Below are 19883 nucleotides of genomic sequence, written 5' to 3' on the forward strand. Positions count from 1 at the left end.
CAAGCACTGGGGGTCTTCCAAGTTTCTGGCCACAGAGCTTGAAGTCTGGCAGCATCCAGATGACACCCAGGATCTCTGGTTCCAAGGCAGAAAACATTGTTTTAGACCAGCAAACCTGTACTTTGGCCTTTTCTGCTCTCAAGTTTTAATCCAGTTACTATCATGCTCCTTGGATGAGTTGGGAGTGGATTTTGTAGGCCGTGAACTGAGGCATAGGCGGTCTGTCACTTGCAAAGTTTGCACAAGTCATTTCTGGCAAAGTACAGATCTTAACCCAGGTACCAAGTCCGAAGTTAGCACTCTGACCTCTCTATCGTCCTACATCAGATCCCTGTTTACAGGACATGAACTTTCAAGAGCAGTGGTAGATGAAATGACAGATACTTCTATCTATCTGCAGATAAAACTAGTACCACTTTTAAAAGTCATTAAAATGGAAGCCTGGTTAGATAACAACAGGGTTCAGTTTCAAAATGTGTATGTGAAAATTGCACATAGTACTCAATAGATTTGGTCCTTGTGTTACTCAGGGTCAGATCTGCTGACTTCAATATAGAAAATGGAATTGTACTACTTAGCCTTGCAAAGCCAATAAACTTGACAGGGAGTAAATGGATTCTGTTCTTCTTATGCCACATATTTTATATTAAGTTCAGATGAGTTACATGTGAATAGAGCTGCTCTTCTGTAATCATATCTGTAACCCTCAGCAAAAATAAATTTTGAAGAAGTAGGATATGGGTCTTTTTTTAAGCTCTGCTTTCATTCCTTAAATTGTTGACTTTTTTATATACATCTTCACTTGAAAAAGAATTCAAACCTTTCTTGGCGTATTGTATTTCTTTGCTTGGTTTGTAAGAATGAGATTCTGAAGGTGGTTTTGGTGGAATATTTGGTGAACAGTACACCTAATGTGAGAGAAAATACAATGTTGTAGGTATTTCTGGTAGCTCAGCAGGTACTTAACTGTGCTCCTGCCTGTGTAAGTCTGATTGGTAGCTATGTTTTTTTCAAGTTCAGTGCTGACAGGCAGACAAATGGAAGTACTAATGAAATATGTTGTGCAGGTAACAGATGTACTTTCTGAAACATTGAACGCTGACTGATCTGACTGGGTTCTGTGTATAAGGGCTCCAGTACCTCACCTGAAACTCTCCTTACTTTTGCAGCTGGTATACCTCGCTCAGTGTTAAAAGATTGGCGCAAAGTAAAGAAGCTGAAGCAAACGGGAGAGTCCTTTTTGCAGGATGATTCTTGCTCTGAAATAGGACCAAATTTGCAAAAATGCAGAGAATGTAGGTTAATAAGAAGTAAGAAAGGAGAAGAACCAACTCACTCACCAGTATTTTGTAGATTTTACTACTTTCGGCGGTAAGTACAGCTATTTTCCTGACATTGTGGAGTTTTAACTTTTAAAAATGATACTGACAAAGACTTGTGTGCTTGAAAGCTTGTCTGATTTTTCTGGCTCAGTCAGTCTGCCTGATAAAAGACACCATCTAATTTAACAGTATTTACATTTGTATTTCTTACTTCTTTTGTGGATTGACTTCATTGCTGTTTAAAGCTTTATAGCGAAGAGATCAGAACAGCTGCCCAGTGTACCTTAGGCAAGCAGAAAATACAGCACATCACCATTACACAGGTGTCTGACATTTGAAGTGGGATTTTCAAAAGGCAAGCTTCAGTTATTCTGGACAAGTTGTAAAACCGCAGAGTTGCACTTTTTCGTAATTGTTCTTATGCCAGTATATGGTGGGAATGCTGCTCAAGGTTTTCTGGGAGTTTTCTGAGGACAGAGGAGTTGCGACCTCCTTTTTCACAATTAATGGCCAATCAAGGAAAACTCACAATTCAGGAAGATAATTTCCAGGATGCAGCATAGCGTACGTGGTGCAAGCAGCACAGCTATTGAGACAGAACAAAACAGCTTTAATTTGCATGCAGCCTGTGTTGTCAGTGTATATCCAACTTGTTTTGAACAGGAAATTTTTCACTAGATTGGGTTTAGTATGTTATAATGAAGCTTTAGTTACAAGACTTGGTAGTCCTACAGGAATCATTTCAAGGTTGGACTCAGAATACCTTCTTGCGTAAGAATATTTGCTTCCTAATGTGGCAGTGTCAGAGTTTTGGGGTTTTTTTCTCCTCTATAAAGGAGAGAAGGTCAGGGATAAAGTTTTGCCAACATTTGAAAACACAGTTATGGAATTTAAAAATGTGAATGTTTTGAATATATTGCAGTAAATTTTGCAGCAGTTTTAATTATTTTCATTGTGTTTAGATAGTAGGGCTTGAATTGTGAACAAAGTTTGCCCTACTGTTGGAAGTTGTTACTGAGAATTCAGAATTTCTTCTTTTTCATTAAATACATATCTAAATATCATTTTTTGGTACTCAGTTCTGAACTCAGGACTATTTTACTTGCATTGCTGTAAAATTCCTTAACTGCTATAATAATTGCATATGTATAATGAATTATCCTGTATTATACCAGGTGGAATAATTGATTGTTACTGCTTAAAAATAGGCTAAGTAGTGGAATGGTATAGGGTAGGATAACAGGAAAGCCTTTTGTTATTTTAAAGGTCAGAAATTAGTGGATACAAAAACATTATTTTGGCATTCATGATTTGTTCTGCCTAGAAAGACTTAAATGTAGTGTTCGAACTCCTGTTTTCTGAGTATGAGAGCAGTAGGATGGAAAGATCTATAAAATATGAGTCAGACTGAGTGATTTCTGTTACAGACACTCCAAAAATTAAAGGTGATGAATAGGTGGAACCAAACTTTGGCAAAAAAAGAAAAATAAGAGAATTTTCTTGTCTGCAATTTTTAAGCAGTAATAAATGTTACAGAGAGAGAATGATAAGTAAACTGAGTGCAAAAAGTGCCTTAAAAATTAGTTTTAGTTTTCATGCTTCCTTACTGTTTGTTTTAAAACTGGTTTTGGCAATAGGATTTATATTTAAATTAAAAAATAAGGCAGGATGCTAAAGAAGGTAAAGAAAACTTACTTGTTGTAAGACATAAGCATAAGCAGTAAGGTGAATCAGCAAGTAAACTGTAAGTCACAGAATATAATGACATATGCAGTTAAACTATCTGTTCTCATTTTTAGGTTGTCTTTTAGTAAGAACGGAGTGGTTAGGATAGATGGTTTCTCCTCTCCTGATCAATATGATGATGAAGCACTGAGTTTATGGACACATGAAAACTATGAAGATGATGAACTGGACCTAGAAACTTCTAAATACATTCTAGATATCATAGGTGATAAATTTTGTCAGTTAGTAACATCCGAGAAAACAGCCATGTCCTGGGTGAAAAAAGACGGTAAGGAAATCTCAGATGCTCTCAAGTGTTCTGCAGTTTTACTCGAGTGTTTGCATTCATCGTGACCCATTGCTTTCTTTCGAGTAGCTCACTTCACCGGACTGTCGTGTTGAATTTTCCTAGGCTATTTTGTAAGAGCATGTGTCAGGAAGGGGCAGGGACCTTCCTCAGTGGGCCAGCCCATTCCCCCACGCTGTGCTGGGCCAGGGCTGGGGCCAGGCTGCTGTTGGGATTGGAGCAGCCTCGGTTCCCAGCTTGGCCTCCAGCTCTCCAGCCAGAGCAGCCAGCTCCAAGCCAAGGCTCGCAGTGAGCCAGGTACCGACTCTGCCAACAGACGTTGTGTCTCTGACGTGTCTCCTTCCCAAAACAAAGAGGAATAGTGTGACAGCGTGGGCCCTGCAGAGCATGTGCTAACACCACCGCCTCCTCCCCACCAAAGCCACAGTTAGTCCGTCCTTCTGGCCCACGGCAGATGGGCGCAGGCTGGACACGGGTGGGTGGCTCCACTAATTCCAGGCAGTACGAGGAGGAGGTGGGGCAGAAAGCAGAAGTACTAGCCAGGTCTCCAGGACAGGCACCTCCCTCCCCTCCTGCTAACTTTTAACCATCCAACTCACCAGTTTGGCTGCCGTTGAGATTAAACATGTCCCGTAGGCAGTTGTGAAGAACCCAGCTCTCTTCATTGCATGGGGTTAAAAGTATATGTTAGGTTCTTCTTCATAATCGCAGCCAACTCATGTTGAGCACAAATACTCTTTCTGTATTACTTTAGTCTGTGGTTTTTGGATGCTTTGATTTCTTCATAGTGTATTGATAGTAGCATTGATGGGGATGCTGTGTAATGCCACTAAGGGGGTAGATGTTGATGGTCTGTTTATGAAGGATCATTTTCCTCCCCCCACACCCAGTTGCATCTGAGGGGAAAATTACAAATGCTTCATCTGTAAAGACTATTCATTCTGTGCTTTGCATTTAAATTTCAGTCCTTTTATTCTGCTTATTTTGTATTTCAGCCAAAATTGCATGGAAGAGAGCAGTGAGAGGAGTCCGTGAGATGTGTGATGCATGCGAAGCCACATTATTTAACATTCATTGGGTCTGCCAAAAATGTGGATTTGTGGTCTGCCTAGATTGTTACAAGGCAAAGGAAAGAAAAAGTTCTAGAGGTCAGTTCTTTATGAACTAGAGTATTGTATAGGCTGTTTATTCTAATTTGTTGTAGAGCTGCTGATCCACTAGTGTAACTGCCTTTCTGTAAAGTGTTAAATTACTGCTGGTGTATTTTGGTTTCTCTTAGATCTTTTTCACCGCCTTTTTTTGTTGGTAGATGTAGAATCAGTCATTCAGAAAGTAACTGCTGTGGTGGCTATTTTAGGTCTTTGTCCACTTTTCAGTCTTTTTGTGTGGATTGTCTTGGATTGCTGGTGCCTTGCCCCTCAAGGTTAAACCTTGTTCTTCAGCTGTGAGACTGGCACTCCATTACACCTCCCTGCTTTATGGCAGCTCATTGCTATTAAGACTTGCGTTGATTGGAGTACTTTCTGGAGTCCTCCGTTCAGAAGTATGTGGTTTGTCATACTGACTTAGCAGCCTACTTCTTTATTATAAGAAAGAGATGGAGAAAAATACTTCACATATTATTTAAAACGAGTGTTAATGGAGGTTTCACAGTGCAGCAGCCTGCACACATACTCGGTTTAGTCCAACGCCTGTGCTTTAATAGAAATGTCCAGTTTAGTCCATAGTGAAGTGTAAGAGGACTGACTTGCAAACCTGTGGTTTCTGAGTGACCCAGCCTGGTTGCAATTGAAAGGAGGAATGGCTTGGAAGATTGATCTGGTCATTCAGCCCTCGGCTGTGACATTGGTGCTCAGGCTGCTTGTTGGAAAAGACTGCCTTCCCCTGGGTGGCAGGCACTGTGCCCGGGCACAGTCCTGTGGTCAAACACTGTGCCAGGAACTGATTCAAGTATAATGCTGTTTTGAAAAGCATTTCCATGTTTGTCATAGCAGCATAATGTCACAGATGTGAAATGTTAGTAAAATAAAATTTAACTGTTAGATGGCAAATCTTTGATAAATGGAGAGACTCATCCACTTTGTCCTTGGCTTGCAGTGAGAGGCCTCCTACACTGTGGTGATAGGACGTTCCCAGAGACTTCCATCAAAGCCTGAAGTTTCTAGGGAACTAATGTTAGCATTTTCCAACATGGAGAACTGTCGTTAATGCTTTAATGCTGGAGGCTGCTTCAGCAGCTGTTAACTGGCTTAAGTCTGTGTGTGCGCATCCATCTGACGTGGCTTGGGATATACGCTGAACATTATTTACCCTAGTGGGAACATGCAGTCAGAGGCTTTTTATAGTGCGCATGTTAACCAGCCAGGAAAATCTTAGTAAAATGTCTTCAAAGCTTAAAAAAGCAGTATACAGAAGCAGGCTTCTTTTCAGTCTTCTAACACGGAAGATGTTCTCCTTACTGTTCATCACAACATTACATGCAGAAGCAGAAGTGCGATAGCTTCCCCCTCTGCGGCTTTATTTCTAATGATGCTGTAGGATTCGTGTGAACTATATCCCTCGTTTGGCACTCTCTTACAAAGTTCAGAACCACCCACCCATCTCTATATAATAGCACTCTATATTGCACCATTTTTCCTGGAACCAGTAGTTGTTTTTACAGTTGCTAAATTTAACGGAGAATACACTGGTTTCCCCCTGCTTCAGCAGGAATGTTAGAGGTTTAAATATTCCATATTCAGATATTTATCGATGAATTCTGTCATTACTACATGAATGAATGAATATGCATCCATTGTTACCTTCAGACAATTCATGGCACCATCAAGTGGAATGCCATATGATGGCATTTCAGTGATAAAATATATTAAGTAGATATATGCTATTTTGTTTTTTGATTTGATTATGTTTGTGACCAATTACATATTTCAGTGTTTTAGGAGTTACAAAAAACTGCAAAATAGCTAACAAATCTAATATTTCTCTGAAGGGAACATTTGGTACATTGTTTATCTACTACAGTGTAAGAAAATAATTCCCTTTTCAGAGGGAAATTGCATTCCTATTTCTGCCCCAAAATCACATAGCAGATCAGTGACCACTTGCTTGGCCAGACATTTTTTGCTCTCGTTCTTCCTCTCTCTTGTCTTTACACTGCATATTTTTCCGGCAGGGACGGTCTTCCTGGAACTTTATAGAAAGCCCCTCTCTCCTACCAGTTAGGCCCTCCCTGCTGCCACAAATTATTTTCAACCAGTACATACAGACTTGTGGTTTCATTGTTGCTTTAATCTGACATAAATCCATGAAGCAACTTCCCTCTCCTTTGTGCTACCAGTAACTTCGGTGCAGCTGCATGATAGGCCAAATCAGAGAATTCATTTGGTTACAAGTTCATCTTTTTGGCTTGTTTGGCCCTCTCTGGTCAAAGACAGCCACTTCAGTTGGAGTGTGGATTGTGTCAAATTAAATTAACCATACAATCGCAGCCTAACTGTGTCTCTTCTGTGTCGGAATTCATCAAGGGAGTCTCACTGCCTCAATAGTAATTGTAAAGGATTTCGGCTTATGCTAAGTTGGCAACTTGCTAAATGTAATAAAGGGAATATACTTTGAAACTTTGAGGTTATTGGCAAGAGTCTGTGTTACAGATGCGGCTATTTCAGACTTCAGTGTTGTCAAAACTCTTTATTCTTTTCCTTATTGTGAAAAGTAGCTGTTGTATGCAGATTTTTGTCACACAGGGTACCAGGACAGAAGACTTACAGTATGTGTAGAAAATTGTTTCTAACTAAAACAAATCTGAAAAATGTTAGTTAGCCCTGTGTACCACTGTAAGTAAAGTAAAACAATTGGCAATGTTATTTTGCAGATAAGGAGTTATATGCCTGGATGAAGTGTGTGAAGGGACAGCCTCATGATCACAAGCACCTGATGCCAACACAGATTATTCCAGGCTCTGGTAAGACCATGTGTGAACAAGCAGGATGTGTTTTTTCCCAGGCCTTTCTGTGAAGAGAGGCCAGAGTCATTTCTTGAAACTTCTCATTTTCTATTTAAAAACTTGTGAATTGTGTCAAATCATTGCAGGAAGGCAAGTGGTTCTGGGCAGTTAACAGCAAGGGGCACAGATGACGAAGAGAGAAGGAGGAATATGCTGACAGATGTCTGAAGGGGTTTTGGGGACAGGCAGTGAAGAAATTCAGGGTGTTTGTTGTGACTGTTTTGTACCTTTTCAGAGCAGAATAAAATAGCCAGAATGTACTTAATAAATCTGACCTTAGCTGTTAAAAGAAAATCTTGGACTAGTGCTGCCAAGGAGCATTGTGTGACAACAGATTTTTGGGGATTTGCTTTTTGCTGTTTTCTGTCTGTCCCACCCCCACTCCAACCCCACCAAAAAAAAAAAAAAAAAAAAAAGAAAGAAAAGGTTCATGTGTGGTTTTGGTTGGACATCTGATTGAGCATCGTAAAGCAAAATGCAGTGAAGGAGCTTGTGATAAATGGAAAAAATAAGGATTAATCCTAAAGCCAGCTAAATTCAGAATTTTTCTTGCAACCAAGTAAGTTTTATACAAAGAAGTGCAGTTAAGTGTGGTGGTGGTTGTTAGCGCAACCATTATTTTATGGGTTGCTGCATGTTAGTTCAGGTAGAAATGAAGGTTGGTTAGATTCTATAATAAATTCAAATTGTGACATTCCCCAGAACAGGTTCCAGACTGAAACTGGTTTTAATTTTAAATTGTAAAGTGAACCACTCATCTGGAAACAGCACAGTGAAGACTGCTTACATAACCTTGGTTTTGTTCTTCTGTGCATACCCATTACCAAACAGCCTTAAATTACATGATCACATACTAATTTTTTTGTCAAGACGTGGCTCACTTCAGTCTGTAGTTTGATGGCTTTATTAAAAGAAACAATGATGCACCCATTGAACAGTGAGGAGTAAATAATGAATGACTGGCTTGCTTGGTGTATGCCATGTAATGGGAATGCAGAGTGAAGGTTAGATTATTCAGAAGAGTAGCGTGCAATTATTTAATTAAAGACCTTGTCTCTTTCTGCATGAGCTTTAAGGTAAACTGGACAGTCTTTTTATAGTGTTGTTGACTGTTAAATTTAGTGTTTTTATTAGTTGTAACTTCTAAAAAGGTTTGGAGATAACATTTTAACATCACTGTGTGTGTATTGTAAAGAGGGACACAAAATGATTGAGCGCTGCTGATGGTTTTCTTCTTACTTGTCTTCTAGTTTTGACAGATCTTTTAGATGCTATGCACAATATTAGAGAAAAATTTGAAATTAAATCCCATTGTCAGTGTACCAGCAAGCAGAACACGCAAGCTGGCAAGCTTCCTGCAATGAATGGTGTGTCTCAGGTGAGTCTAAAATGTGTGTATACGTTGTAGTTTTTTCAGGTGTTCCGATTCTTGTGGATTTTTGTATTTGAATAGTACCAGTTGCATATTAATTTGCATATATGATGGTTAAGTGCTAGCCTTGTCTTTGAAATACATTAAAGCAGTTATATACTTAAAAATAAATTTGTTCTTTGCAGGTTTTGCAGAATGTCCTTAACCACAGTAATAAAATTTCTCTGTGCATGCCTGAGTCTCAACAGCAGAATACTCCTCAAAAGTCTGAGGCAAATGGTAGTACAAGTCCAAGGAGTGATGTAAGCACAGACAGCAAGTTAACACCGCCTGAATCCCAGTCACCGCTGCATTGGTTAGCTGACCTTGCAGAGCAGAAAGCCAGAGAAGAAAAGAAAGGTATATGTTTGAAATTGTCATATCATGTCCATGACTTTGGGGGCACCAGTGATACGTAATTGAATTAATTAGGAAAAAATCACAGTTTTCTGTTCAACAAAAAGAAAAGATGATGTTGTTTTCCCCCTTAATTTTAATCTTGAAAGTGCAATGCCTTCTCCTGGTGGCATCTGTTACCAGAAGAGCCACTAGTGGAATGCATGTGTAATGTGGCAGTATTTCCAGCTACAGCATCTCTCATTTGTGACAGGTACTCACTCAGCTGCATGTCTGAGATGCTGAGGAAGGCCTTTTCATGGTCACACTGTTTGACTGCATTTTGAAGGATCTAGTTCATCCTCTGGTGTGTTTTCAGGTGAATAAAGCACTAGTGCTACAGTATATTACCACCACTGTAAAATGCAGGATACTGGTGCTGTTCCTATGTCTCCATCATGATGCAACAGTGTAAACTTCCAATGATTGTTTTTGTTTTAGAGAACAAAGAATGTCCTTCTGGAAAACATTCAAAGGAAGAGAAAGACCAGGATAATTTGGAGTCCCAAAACTGTAAAAGCTCTCCTCCTGCATCCCAGAACAACGAGCAGGGCTCAACATTACGAGATTTATTAACTACGACAGCAGGCAAATTGCGTCTAGGTTCTACAGATGCTGGTATTGCTTTTGCTCCAGTTTACTCTACAGGAACAGCAGTAAGTGTTTACAAGAACCATGGTTTTTATATCAGGATTTGAAAAGCTCTATTGTTTGTTTTGGTACATTGTAGTTAGAGCAGTCTGATAGCTGTATTGCTTTAAATACTCGTTTATAATTAAAACTTTATATGCACACACACATTTGTATTAACATTATTTTATTTATTTATACATATACATACATACATATATATATATATATCTAAAAAATGGTAATTGAGACATACTATGAAGAAAATGTCCATGAAGTTAGATAAAACCTAACCTGACAAAGGAAGATTACAACATATTGAGTTTTGTAATAACTGTATATTTCTAACTTTTCCATGTAAGAATGCATGCAGTTTCTAGAAAGGAAGTAGATAACTGCAAGCTTCTAATTGGTAACGAAATGTTGTCATTCTACTGCAAAAAGAATTGTGTTAACTTTATTTGCTTTTACATTGTTTAAGCATGCATTTGTTTGTTTTCTAACAGAGTGGCAAGAGTGGAAGGACTATGCCAAACATTCTTGATGACATAATTGCTTCTGTAGTAGAAAACAAGATTCCACCAAACAGAGCACCAAAGATAAATGTAAAATCTGAAATAAAAGATGAGCCAAAGGATGATAGAAAATGTATTCAGGATGACTGCAGTAAACGGTACAGTGATATTCAGTATTCGTGGATCTGTGATAAGCATGTTTTGTGGCTCAGAGACCATAAAAACAACAACAACTGGAAGCTATTCAAAGAGTGCTGGAAACAAGGAAGGGTAGGTATTGAGTCGTTCGGTCTATAAAGTGACCTCAGCATGAATTCTGGGGGAGTTGTGTTAAAAGACAAATTTGTCTAACTCCATGTTTGAAAATGTATTGTTAGCAGTGGGCAAAAGCTTGTCAGGTATAACCCACATATGAACCTTGTGTAGTTTAAACCTCAGTTAACTGCCATTAATAAGTAAGAAATTACTGTTACAGAGATTCAAACTCCAGAAAGATGTGTGTATGACATCTTGGGTATGGTTGCCTTTGGAGGAAGTGCTAACAGCTCAGGAGGGCCAAGGTCTTCAGTGTATGTTTCAGATGCATTTGTATTCCAGTTTAATTGAAGAAGTTGTTTACTTGCGGAAGGATCGGTATTGATTTTTTTATTGTATTTTATTTTTTACAGCCTGTTCTAGTGTCCGGTATGCATAAGAAAATGAACTTCAGCCTATGGAAAGCTGAGTCAATTAGTCTAGATTTTGGAAACCAGCAAGCTGATATCTTGAATTGCAAAGACAGTATTATTTCAAACACCAATGTCAAGGAGTTCTGGGATGGTTTTGAAGATGTTTCAAGTACGTTACTTTAAGTGTATTATTCCCTTGATTCTGAACGTGGTCAATGTTAGAAATTGCAGTTAAACATACTCTTTATGGATCTTGAGGCTTTGAAGAAACTTTAATTTAAAAAGAAAGCTCTAGGTAATTTGCTTCCAGAGAATGTGATGAAAACTGGCATTTTGTACCTTTGCAGAATTAAAGATGTGCTAGTACACTAGTTAGGTCTGATTAAGAAACAAATGTCATCCTTCCTCAACTAGTTGACTTTGTTTTGGTATCATTCTTGAGTCTTGAAATTAATTATCTCCTGGTTTATGGATGAAATCTTTATAGACAGGTTAAGAGTGAAGTTATATATTTCAGTTCAATAAAGTAAAACACCTACAGTCTATTAGTTTTTAGTAATTTCTATGTTACTTGCAGAACGGCAGAAAATAAAAAATGGGGAAACAGCTTTACTAAAACTGAAAGATTGGCCTTCTGGTGAAGATTTCAAGGCTATGATGCCAGCAAGGTATTTGAGTTTAATATTAGATATTAAGTCAATCTCCATGTTGTTTTTTTTTTTCTCTCTATGTAATGACACAAATTCAATTGCGTTCTTCTTTCTTTTCTCCTCCAGATATGAGGACTTACTAAAAAGTTTACCCTTGCCTGAATATTGTAGTCCAGAAGGAAAACTAAACTTGGCTTCTCATCTGCCAGGATTTTTTGTCCGTCCAGATTTGGGACCCAGACTGTGCAGTGCATATGGTGAGTATGCCCTAGAAGCGTAGCAGTTAACTCTTCTTTAAAAGTGTGACTGACTTGCATATTAACAGTACATGAACCTCAGGCATGAGAGTTTATTTGCTTCTGCATTTCTTTCTGTCTTTTCTTGTGCTGTTATAGTCTTCTGAAGCATATAAATGGTTAGCTACTTCTACACAAAGACAGATCCAGTCTTTAATAATGCTGTATGACAAAATACTTCCTGAAATATTATTGCATTCATAATTCTGGTCATAAATAAATCCCAGCATATTTGTCATAATTTGCATTTGTATTGTATGCTATGCGCTCAAAAACCTGTTTAGAAAAGGTTGTTTCCCTCAGACCTTTTCCAGCTGCTCCTTCTTTTGCAAACAAATTTGTTCAATTCTGTTTTACAAATTGTTCTAATAGGACAAGAAATGGGTTGTAATTTGTGGCATGATGGCTTTGATTTAAAAAGTTCTCCAGATGTCCTTTGAAATAAACATATTAATGATAGTGATCAAGGCATGGGTCTGAAGAACTGAATCATTAATGACACTTTCATGTAATACTGCTGCAACCTTAGTGTTCTGAAATGTCCCTTTGACTTAAGCGTGTATGTTTTAACTTCTTAGACATAAAATTAATTTTCCTCTTTGCTTGGGGATTTCTTTTGATTAAGATCTCTGCTTACAGCCAGGCATAAAAGTGACACATTTGATTTGATAACGTTGTGTATTCGTTGTACTTATATTCTGCCCCGAACAACCTGAAAGGTTGGGAAGCAATGCAGTGGTCAGGAAATGTCTTCAATTATTCTGCTGAAATGTGTGTTGTTCTGACACAACTGCTCTGTAGGGACAGTTACCTGGGCTAAGAGATATCTCAAGGTTCCTGTTAAAAAGTAACATTTTCTTGGTTAGCAAGTGAAACAAAAGTGTATTTGTAGTTAGTATATCTCAGTATTTTCACATTAAAGCCTGTCTACATAAAATGCTTTCCTGTGATGCTTAGTGTGCTTTCATAAATTTCACTTCAGTTAGCTGTTGCACATTTCTATTTGAAGGTGAATATGCAATACAACAAATCTTAATTTTATCTTGTAACATAGGTGTGGCAGCTACTAAAGACCATGATATAGGAACCACAAATCTCCATGTTGAAGTTTCTGATGTTGTGAACATCCTTGTTTATGTTGGCATAGCGAAAGGAAATGGAGTGCTTTCCAAATCAGGTAAAGGGAAGCTCATTGTAAGAGGCGTAGATGGACTGAATGATCTGCTCCTTTTAAAATTGACACTGTTCTTCTGAAGCGGATGAAAGATATCCATAAGTACTTGTTTAGTCCTGGGAGATTCTTTGTTTCAAGAATTTGCACACACAATAATTCTGCATAAAATACACTGCAGTTCATGAATGGTATTTTGAACTCTTCACTTTTTTTGCCATTACCTATAATTGATGTACCATTCCTATGCTGGGGCTGGCAGAGCTAATGAAAATGCAGGATGAAGGATTTTCCCTGGAAGCTGTGGTAGTTCTAACAATGTCAGGGTGATGTATTTGCCAAACCTTCTGTTTATTCTGCTCCCTCTGGATGCACTGTGTTTGCTCTATTGGATTTGGACTGTAATGTAATTTTTCAGCACTGGAGAGCTTAAATTGGTGTATGTTAGTCGTCTGTATGAGGCTTATAGCTTATGTGAAACAGTCTTTAAATCACTGAAATAGTTTTGTTTCTTTCCTCTTACTCTTGTGTCCTTCTATTCCATAATCAGCAAATGTAGGTTTTGAATGTGACTAACAGAGCTGCAGTAAGGTTTGCTGTCTTTTATTTGCTTTGTTTTCACTTGCATATGCACTGAGTTAATAGCAGCAAAACTTGAGCATATTGGGAGAGCTCTAGCTTCTTGACTAGCTGCTGCAGAACAGCATGCACAGCACTGCTGTTGCTGACTGCAGGAAAACACCTTTTTTATCTTTTAGTTTTTTGGTGCCAGCCCTGCTTGTTTATTTCAGGTAGGAGAATGTGTTCTATGAAATTCAAGAAATGTAAAAAAGTTTAAATATTGTTTTTAAGGTATTTATGGCATTCATGTTCTAGTAACTAATTACAAACACTGAACAAAAAGATCACCTGGGGGCTTCTCTTGTATTCAGCAGACTTATCTGCTCAGTTTCACGTAAGAAATTCAAAAAGAAGGTGTTTAAGTTTTTCCTCTGTCTCTCTTTTAAAAAATACTTTTGTTGAATCTTAGGAGTTTTGAAGAAGTTTGAAGAGGAGGATTTGGATGACCTTTTAAGGAAGCGGTTGAAAGATTCAAGTGAATTACCTGGTGCTTTATGGCACATTTATGCTGGCAAAGATGCTGACAAAATAAGGGAGTTTCTGCAAAAGGTTAGATTTATAATATGTGTTTTATAAATATAATCTAAGTAACTGGTAAATCAAAGGGGGCTGGCAAAAACCACAAACCCCACCCCTGTGTTGAGGGAAGGGAGGGAGCAAAATAATTTCCTTTATAGCACATAAAATAAATTATAATTGGCCTGCTACATCATCAACAAATAAAATATGTAACATGATACATATTACCTTCTTAAGAGTTACAGATAGCCTGCAAACTCTGAAGGCTGAGGAGAGCATGGAGATCTTATTCTTGTCCTTCTCTAATACAAAGGATCATTTGTAGGATAATGTTTTTCTGTCACTGATCCATTCTTGCATTATCAGATGCTGAAATTTTTCTGAATTGTCCTATGCAAAAAACCCTGACCTTGCAACCCAGCAGCCACTGATCTTCATAAGGACTCTGTGTCGCATCAGTTAGCTCAAAGAACGTGCCTTGGCTCTGTGAAGATGAAAGCAGTGGGGGATAATGTACCCAAGGGCAGTAGAATTCTTCAACGTTAGCCACTTCTTCAGCAAGTTAGAGCCACATCAGAACCTTTCAGGTCATTGCTTACCACATAGGTTGAATATCCACCACTGGGCTATTGATAGTCATCAATGGCATTAAATTTAGAGGTACAATCTGGGAAGCAGTTTTCTTTGCCCTTGTCTTTAGCATGTTTTCATGTCCTAGAAGGTGGTCTTGACAGATGACATAGAAATACCAAAATGTCACTGAAGTGGTTGCTCGAGGAAAAGAAGTCTTCACTGTCTTGTACTGTGGGAAAAAAAACAGATGAGTTTTAACTGGCTAAACCGAAGGGATCTGTAAACAGGCTAGAGGCCAAGGTCTCTACTGTGAGCAGGAAGAGCCTGAAAAATTCAGCAGTAAAGATTCTCTTGGACAATAAGGCAGTGTTTCAGTCCCAGGGCAGCTGTCTTCTGGCGACTCAAAACATTTGCTCTTTGGCAAGCTGAGCTGTGGGGGAAAATGAGCACTAGTAAATAAAATACAGCTAATTCCAGGAGATTATGAATTATACAGCGAAGCTTTTCTGTTCATTCCAAAAGGAGATGCTCACAAAGTAGATGGTGGCTCTTCAGTTTGGCAGAAAGAGATGTGAAGAAAATCATTAATGCAACGGAATAGGTGGACAATGAGTATTATTCAGCATTTCTTCTTTCAGAGCAATTAAGGGATATTGTGAAACCCTTTGAGCAGCAGGTTTAAAACAAAAGCACTTAAGACGCTACGTAATAAAGTTCGTCATTTGCTGCCGCAGCTTGCCATGGTATCCAAAATGAATTGTGCACTGCCTTGTATTTTTGGTGTGGTGGTATTTTTGAAATATTGAATTAAAGATTAATTGATGACTAGACCTTGGGACCACTTTGCCTGCTGATAAGAGATAAAATCTCAGTATCTTGTTAGTACAGAAGAAAGGTGACAATACACAAGAACGGTTTCAAGTTCTGCATCACATAATTAAGTATATTTAATATCATTATAAATAAAAATCTATGTTTTTAATGAGATAATTGTCTCCTGAGTTGTGACAGATGGATTGGATATGGTTTTTTTTCTTTAGTCACTGTGATTGATTAATTAGCAATTAATTAAGGTTATTTGTTCCCCTGTAGTTAACTTGATGAGAAATGGTTGTTGCAGTTAAGTCTACTGCTGTTGGGAAGTTTTGGTATTTTTGGGGGTGTTTTGGGGTGGGTTTTTTTGGTTTTTTTTTTTTGTTTTTTCCCCTCATTTTTTCCTAATTCCTTGATGGGATGGTAGGAAAATAACTTGTTATCACAGAGTGGTTGAGATTTGTAGGGGACCTCTTGAGCTCAGAGTCACCCAGAGCAGGTTGCTCAGGACCATATGACCCTTAGTTTTGTCTGTGGCTTTTTTCCTGAGCTGGGGTTGTGGTGTTACGTGTCTGTGTCAAAACTGAAGGTTTTAAACTTGAGGAGTTGGCAGCATAGGAACTCTTGAGGTCACATTTTATTTTCTTGATGAAAAAGTCACGCAGAGAGTGTGTTGCTTATTAGTAAATTATTGTGCTGAGTTCTTTAAAGCTCTACATTTTGGAGTGGGAGTTCTGCAGTTGTCTTCAGTTCAGTGGGACTTGTCAGTTCCTTTGAGGTTCTTTTGAATCCCTAACTAAAATTCTTGTTTGGGTATTGGGAACACAGTAGTGTTGCTTCATAAGTTAGGTATACTTATAACTTACCAGCAAAAGGTTCAGCTTCTTTTGAAAGTGACTTGGGATCTTTTCTGTACTTACAGATAGCAAAAGAGCAAGGCTTAGAAGTTTTACCAGAGCATGATCCAATACGTGATCAGAGTTGGTATGTGAACAAAAAACTGCGCCAAAGACTTCTCGAAGAATATGGAGTAAAAACCTGCACGGTTATTCAGTTTCTTGGTGATGCTATTATTCTACCAGCAGGAGCACTTCATCAGGTAATGTACATCTGTTTAAAGACATACAGGATTAAATAACATAAATACAATAAAATAAATTTTTTCAAAGACATAACTTTGAAATTTTGAAATGTACTCAAATTAAATTTTATATTCTTACTGGTAGGTATTAGTGTGTAGGAATGTATAATAAGGTATATCTGCTTGTGTAGATGACTAGCCAGTACTAACATACAGCAACTTGAATGCTTGAAATTAGACTGTTCCTTTTTTCCTTTAAAATGAAAAATGAGCAGACTATTATTAACAGCTTTTTCCCACTTTCATTTCATTAGCAAATTTCTAAATAAACTGGTGTTAGTTATGGCAAGGTCAGGTTAGTATTTTTTTTTCTTCTAAAACCAAAAGTTTACCTAACCTTAGAGAGGCAGGGAGAACAACCCAAGCAGATAAAAATACTTGGATGTCAGGTGTCATTGTTTTTATCTTCAGCCGTAGGACAATTGTAGAGACAGTTCGGGTATAACAAGATGGTTTTGTAACAGTATTTGGAGGTTGTTTTTCCACTCCACCTTAAGTTCCTTTGTACACAGAAGGTACATCAATCACCAGGAGTTATCATTGTCCCTTCAGCAGCTTTCCTTACCATCAGAAAGAGCGATGTTACCTTGCTAGCAGCTGGGCTGATTTAATTCTTAGTTATGTAAGAAAAAGTACTGCCAATAGGGCAGTTCTGGAGAAACGGTATGAATTGGTGTGGCAAGCTTCAGTCCTCTCCTAGCACATAGGGTTTGTTACTTCATTTTTTTTGTGTGTGTGGTTTTTTTTCTCACAGTCTGCATACTGCTTCTCCTTGGTGAAAGGAGGAGGAAAGCACAATTGTTTAGATGAGATTTTTGGGCAGTTCTAGATTTATTTCTTTCTTCACTCCATGAACATTTCCCTGTTTCAACAGGAAATGGAGCCTGCTGTCTTGCCAGCTGTCAAGCACCACTAATTAGGTAGCTGATATCAAGGAATGAGGACCATCCCCACCCTGCAGTAGGGGTTGTAAACCATCTTGCTGTTAAAGATTTATCATTGATCTCCACTTGGGTTCAAGCGAGGCCAGGCCTTTCTGAAGAAGATGCTATTTGGTTTCTGATTTGCAGATCAGTTTCCAACCACTGTCTCTTCTGGGCAGAGAGGAAGCAATGGCTTAGCATGTCACTGTGACCAGGGCAGTAGAGTTTTCTCTGTGAAAAAAAGGTCTAGCTTGTAGTGATGACAGGTGTTACATCCCTAATCTGTCTGCTGGCTATGTAAGTTGCTGGGGCATTGAAAGCAACAGGTACCTTACCCAGACTAGACCCCTTTGTCATTCCAGTGAATGTTTAGATGGGTGGTATGTTAACCCTGGATGATCTGTGTGGGTTTGTTTTCTGGCAAAAGAAAGAAAGAAAAAAAAAAAAACGAACCAATCCAGGTGACCAAATCTTGGGTTGTTGTAGGTTGCCTTTCCCTGCACCATGTCTCCTCCAGGGCTTGATGTTGCTTCATAAAGGTGAAGGGATGTCTGGCATTGATGTTATTCTTAGCTTCTGTTAGGCTAAAGCAGTTCTGACTCCCACAGTTGATAAGATTTGTATTGCATCCTCCAGTAACCTTACTCTGATCTCTCAAAACAAGGGAGATATCACAGATACAAGAGTGAAAAGGCAACCCACAGAAAATAACAAACATACTGGGAAATTTGTTTTATATAGCACGTGGCATTATATAAAGGCATACAGTTTATAAAACATGAAGTAGTGGGACTGTTCCAGGCTTCCCTGCAGTTCATAGGTTTAAGGACCAAAAATAAGACCACTCTTATCTTTATCTCCTTGGCTTTAAACTCCAGATTGCTTTTGAAGTGGTAATGTTCTAGCTTCTGGCACCAAGGAGTTAATAACATGGTGTTTTTAAACCTTAGTGGGTGAAGCTGAGAACCTTTTCATCTTCAGTAAGAAGTTCCTGTGAATCTGCCACGTAGGAGGAAATGAAAGCATCGTGTTCTTTCATGTACGTGTGTAGTACTCTCTATATAGAGATGCATAAATACTGACCTTAGGGATCAACACCAACACTTCATATATACAAAGCACATTTAAACACTTAAAAATAAGTCTGAACAAGAATACATACCAGGTTAAGCTTACATGTTAAGTCTTTCAGATTTACATGCACATCGTGAATCTTTTATAATTAAAACTGGATGAGAGTTGACACTAAATTTGGTGGTAAATTAACATTGTTATTTTTATTTGCTCATCAGTAATGTTTTGGAGCAGAGGAAATCAGGCTGAGGGATGGAGTTAGGGAGCCCAGCTGCTGGCGGTCACTGTGTAGTTTAGCTCAGACACTTCCATCCTGGAGTCAGTTCGGATTATTGTCACGCTGCTGCTTCTGACACGCTGGTATAGAATTGTACTACTCTAACATGGAGGAGCTTGTGTGTATTTCTTCTATATTTTTTTTTTCCCCAGCTGCTATGGATTCATGTCTAGCTTTTAAAGTAACTTGTTCTTAATATTTTATGGTAGCATAAAGCATTCCTCTTGCTTCCCAGGTTTCCCCCTCCTCCCTGTGTACTTGCAGACGGCAGTCACATCCCCCTTGTGATCATTTCAGTAGGCAAGGTCGAACTGTTCCAGCAGTGGGGTGGGAGGGAGAGTCTCTCCTGTGAGCTGTGACGGTCGGAGCAGCCTCGTCAGTACCTGTTGTGGAGGGAATTGCTCTCCTGGGGGGAAACCAGAAATAGATACAGCGTTGGACTGGTCTCCTCTGCAGATGCTTCCCTGAATGTACCATGAGTGATGTGCTGTAGGATTGTATCTCCTTTCTTCTTGGCTGTACGAGTAGGGGAGCTCAGAAGTGTCCCCTGCTTTGCTAATGTCTGGGCCTTGTTCTCTCTCTGGCACTTGGAACAGTGAGCCCTCAGGTCTCTCTGGAAACTTCCCCAGCTAAAAAAAGTTGTTTTTTGTTTTTTTTTAATTGTTCTTTTGGATGATTCACTCTTTTTGCTGCTCTGCTCTGGGTCATTCTGTATCACAGTTGTCCTCTAGGGATGCCCTCCCTCCCTGGTTTTAATTTGATGACTCTAAATCTGTAAAATATTTTAGGGATAAATTAAAAGCTAGAAATACTTGAGTCAGTGATTGAAATGTGTTGTTCAGGTTACA

General features: G+C 38.7%; 1 protein-coding gene across 7 annotated transcripts in view; it reads left to right on the top strand.

Annotated features, from left to right (window-relative positions):
* The window catches only part of JMJD1C (jumonji domain containing 1C), a 171435-nt gene that overhangs the window by 147994 nt on the left and 3558 nt on the right, over positions 1 to 19883 (top strand). For 6 of the 7 annotated variants that reach the window (XM_075025490.1, XM_075025491.1, XM_075025494.1 and 3 more), the window contains 14 exons: positions 1170 to 1371; positions 3122 to 3336; positions 4350 to 4502; positions 7226 to 7315; positions 8608 to 8735; positions 8915 to 9128; positions 9606 to 9820; positions 10301 to 10579; positions 10978 to 11146; positions 11555 to 11645; positions 11754 to 11884; positions 12978 to 13100; positions 14125 to 14264; positions 16543 to 16719. In XM_075025490.1, the coding sequence (XP_074881591.1) occupies positions 1170 to 1371; positions 3122 to 3336; positions 4350 to 4502; positions 7226 to 7315; positions 8608 to 8735; positions 8915 to 9128; positions 9606 to 9820; positions 10301 to 10579; positions 10978 to 11146; positions 11555 to 11645; positions 11754 to 11884; positions 12978 to 13100; positions 14125 to 14264; positions 16543 to 16719 (2327 nt within the window). Of the gene's footprint in view, positions 1 to 1169; positions 1372 to 3121; positions 3337 to 4349; positions 4503 to 7225; positions 7316 to 8607; positions 8736 to 8914; positions 9129 to 9378; positions 9484 to 9605; positions 9821 to 10300; positions 10580 to 10977; positions 11147 to 11554; positions 11646 to 11753; positions 11885 to 12977; positions 13101 to 14124; positions 14265 to 16542; positions 16720 to 19883 lie in introns of those variants that run through there. The other variant, XR_012650077.1, reaches the window with a different exon arrangement.

The sequence above is a fragment of the Buteo buteo genome, chromosome 4, assembly GCF_964188355.1.
Source record: "Buteo buteo chromosome 4, bButBut1.hap1.1, whole genome shotgun sequence".
NCBI classification, from domain to species: Eukaryota; Metazoa; Chordata; class Aves; order Accipitriformes; family Accipitridae; genus Buteo; species Buteo buteo.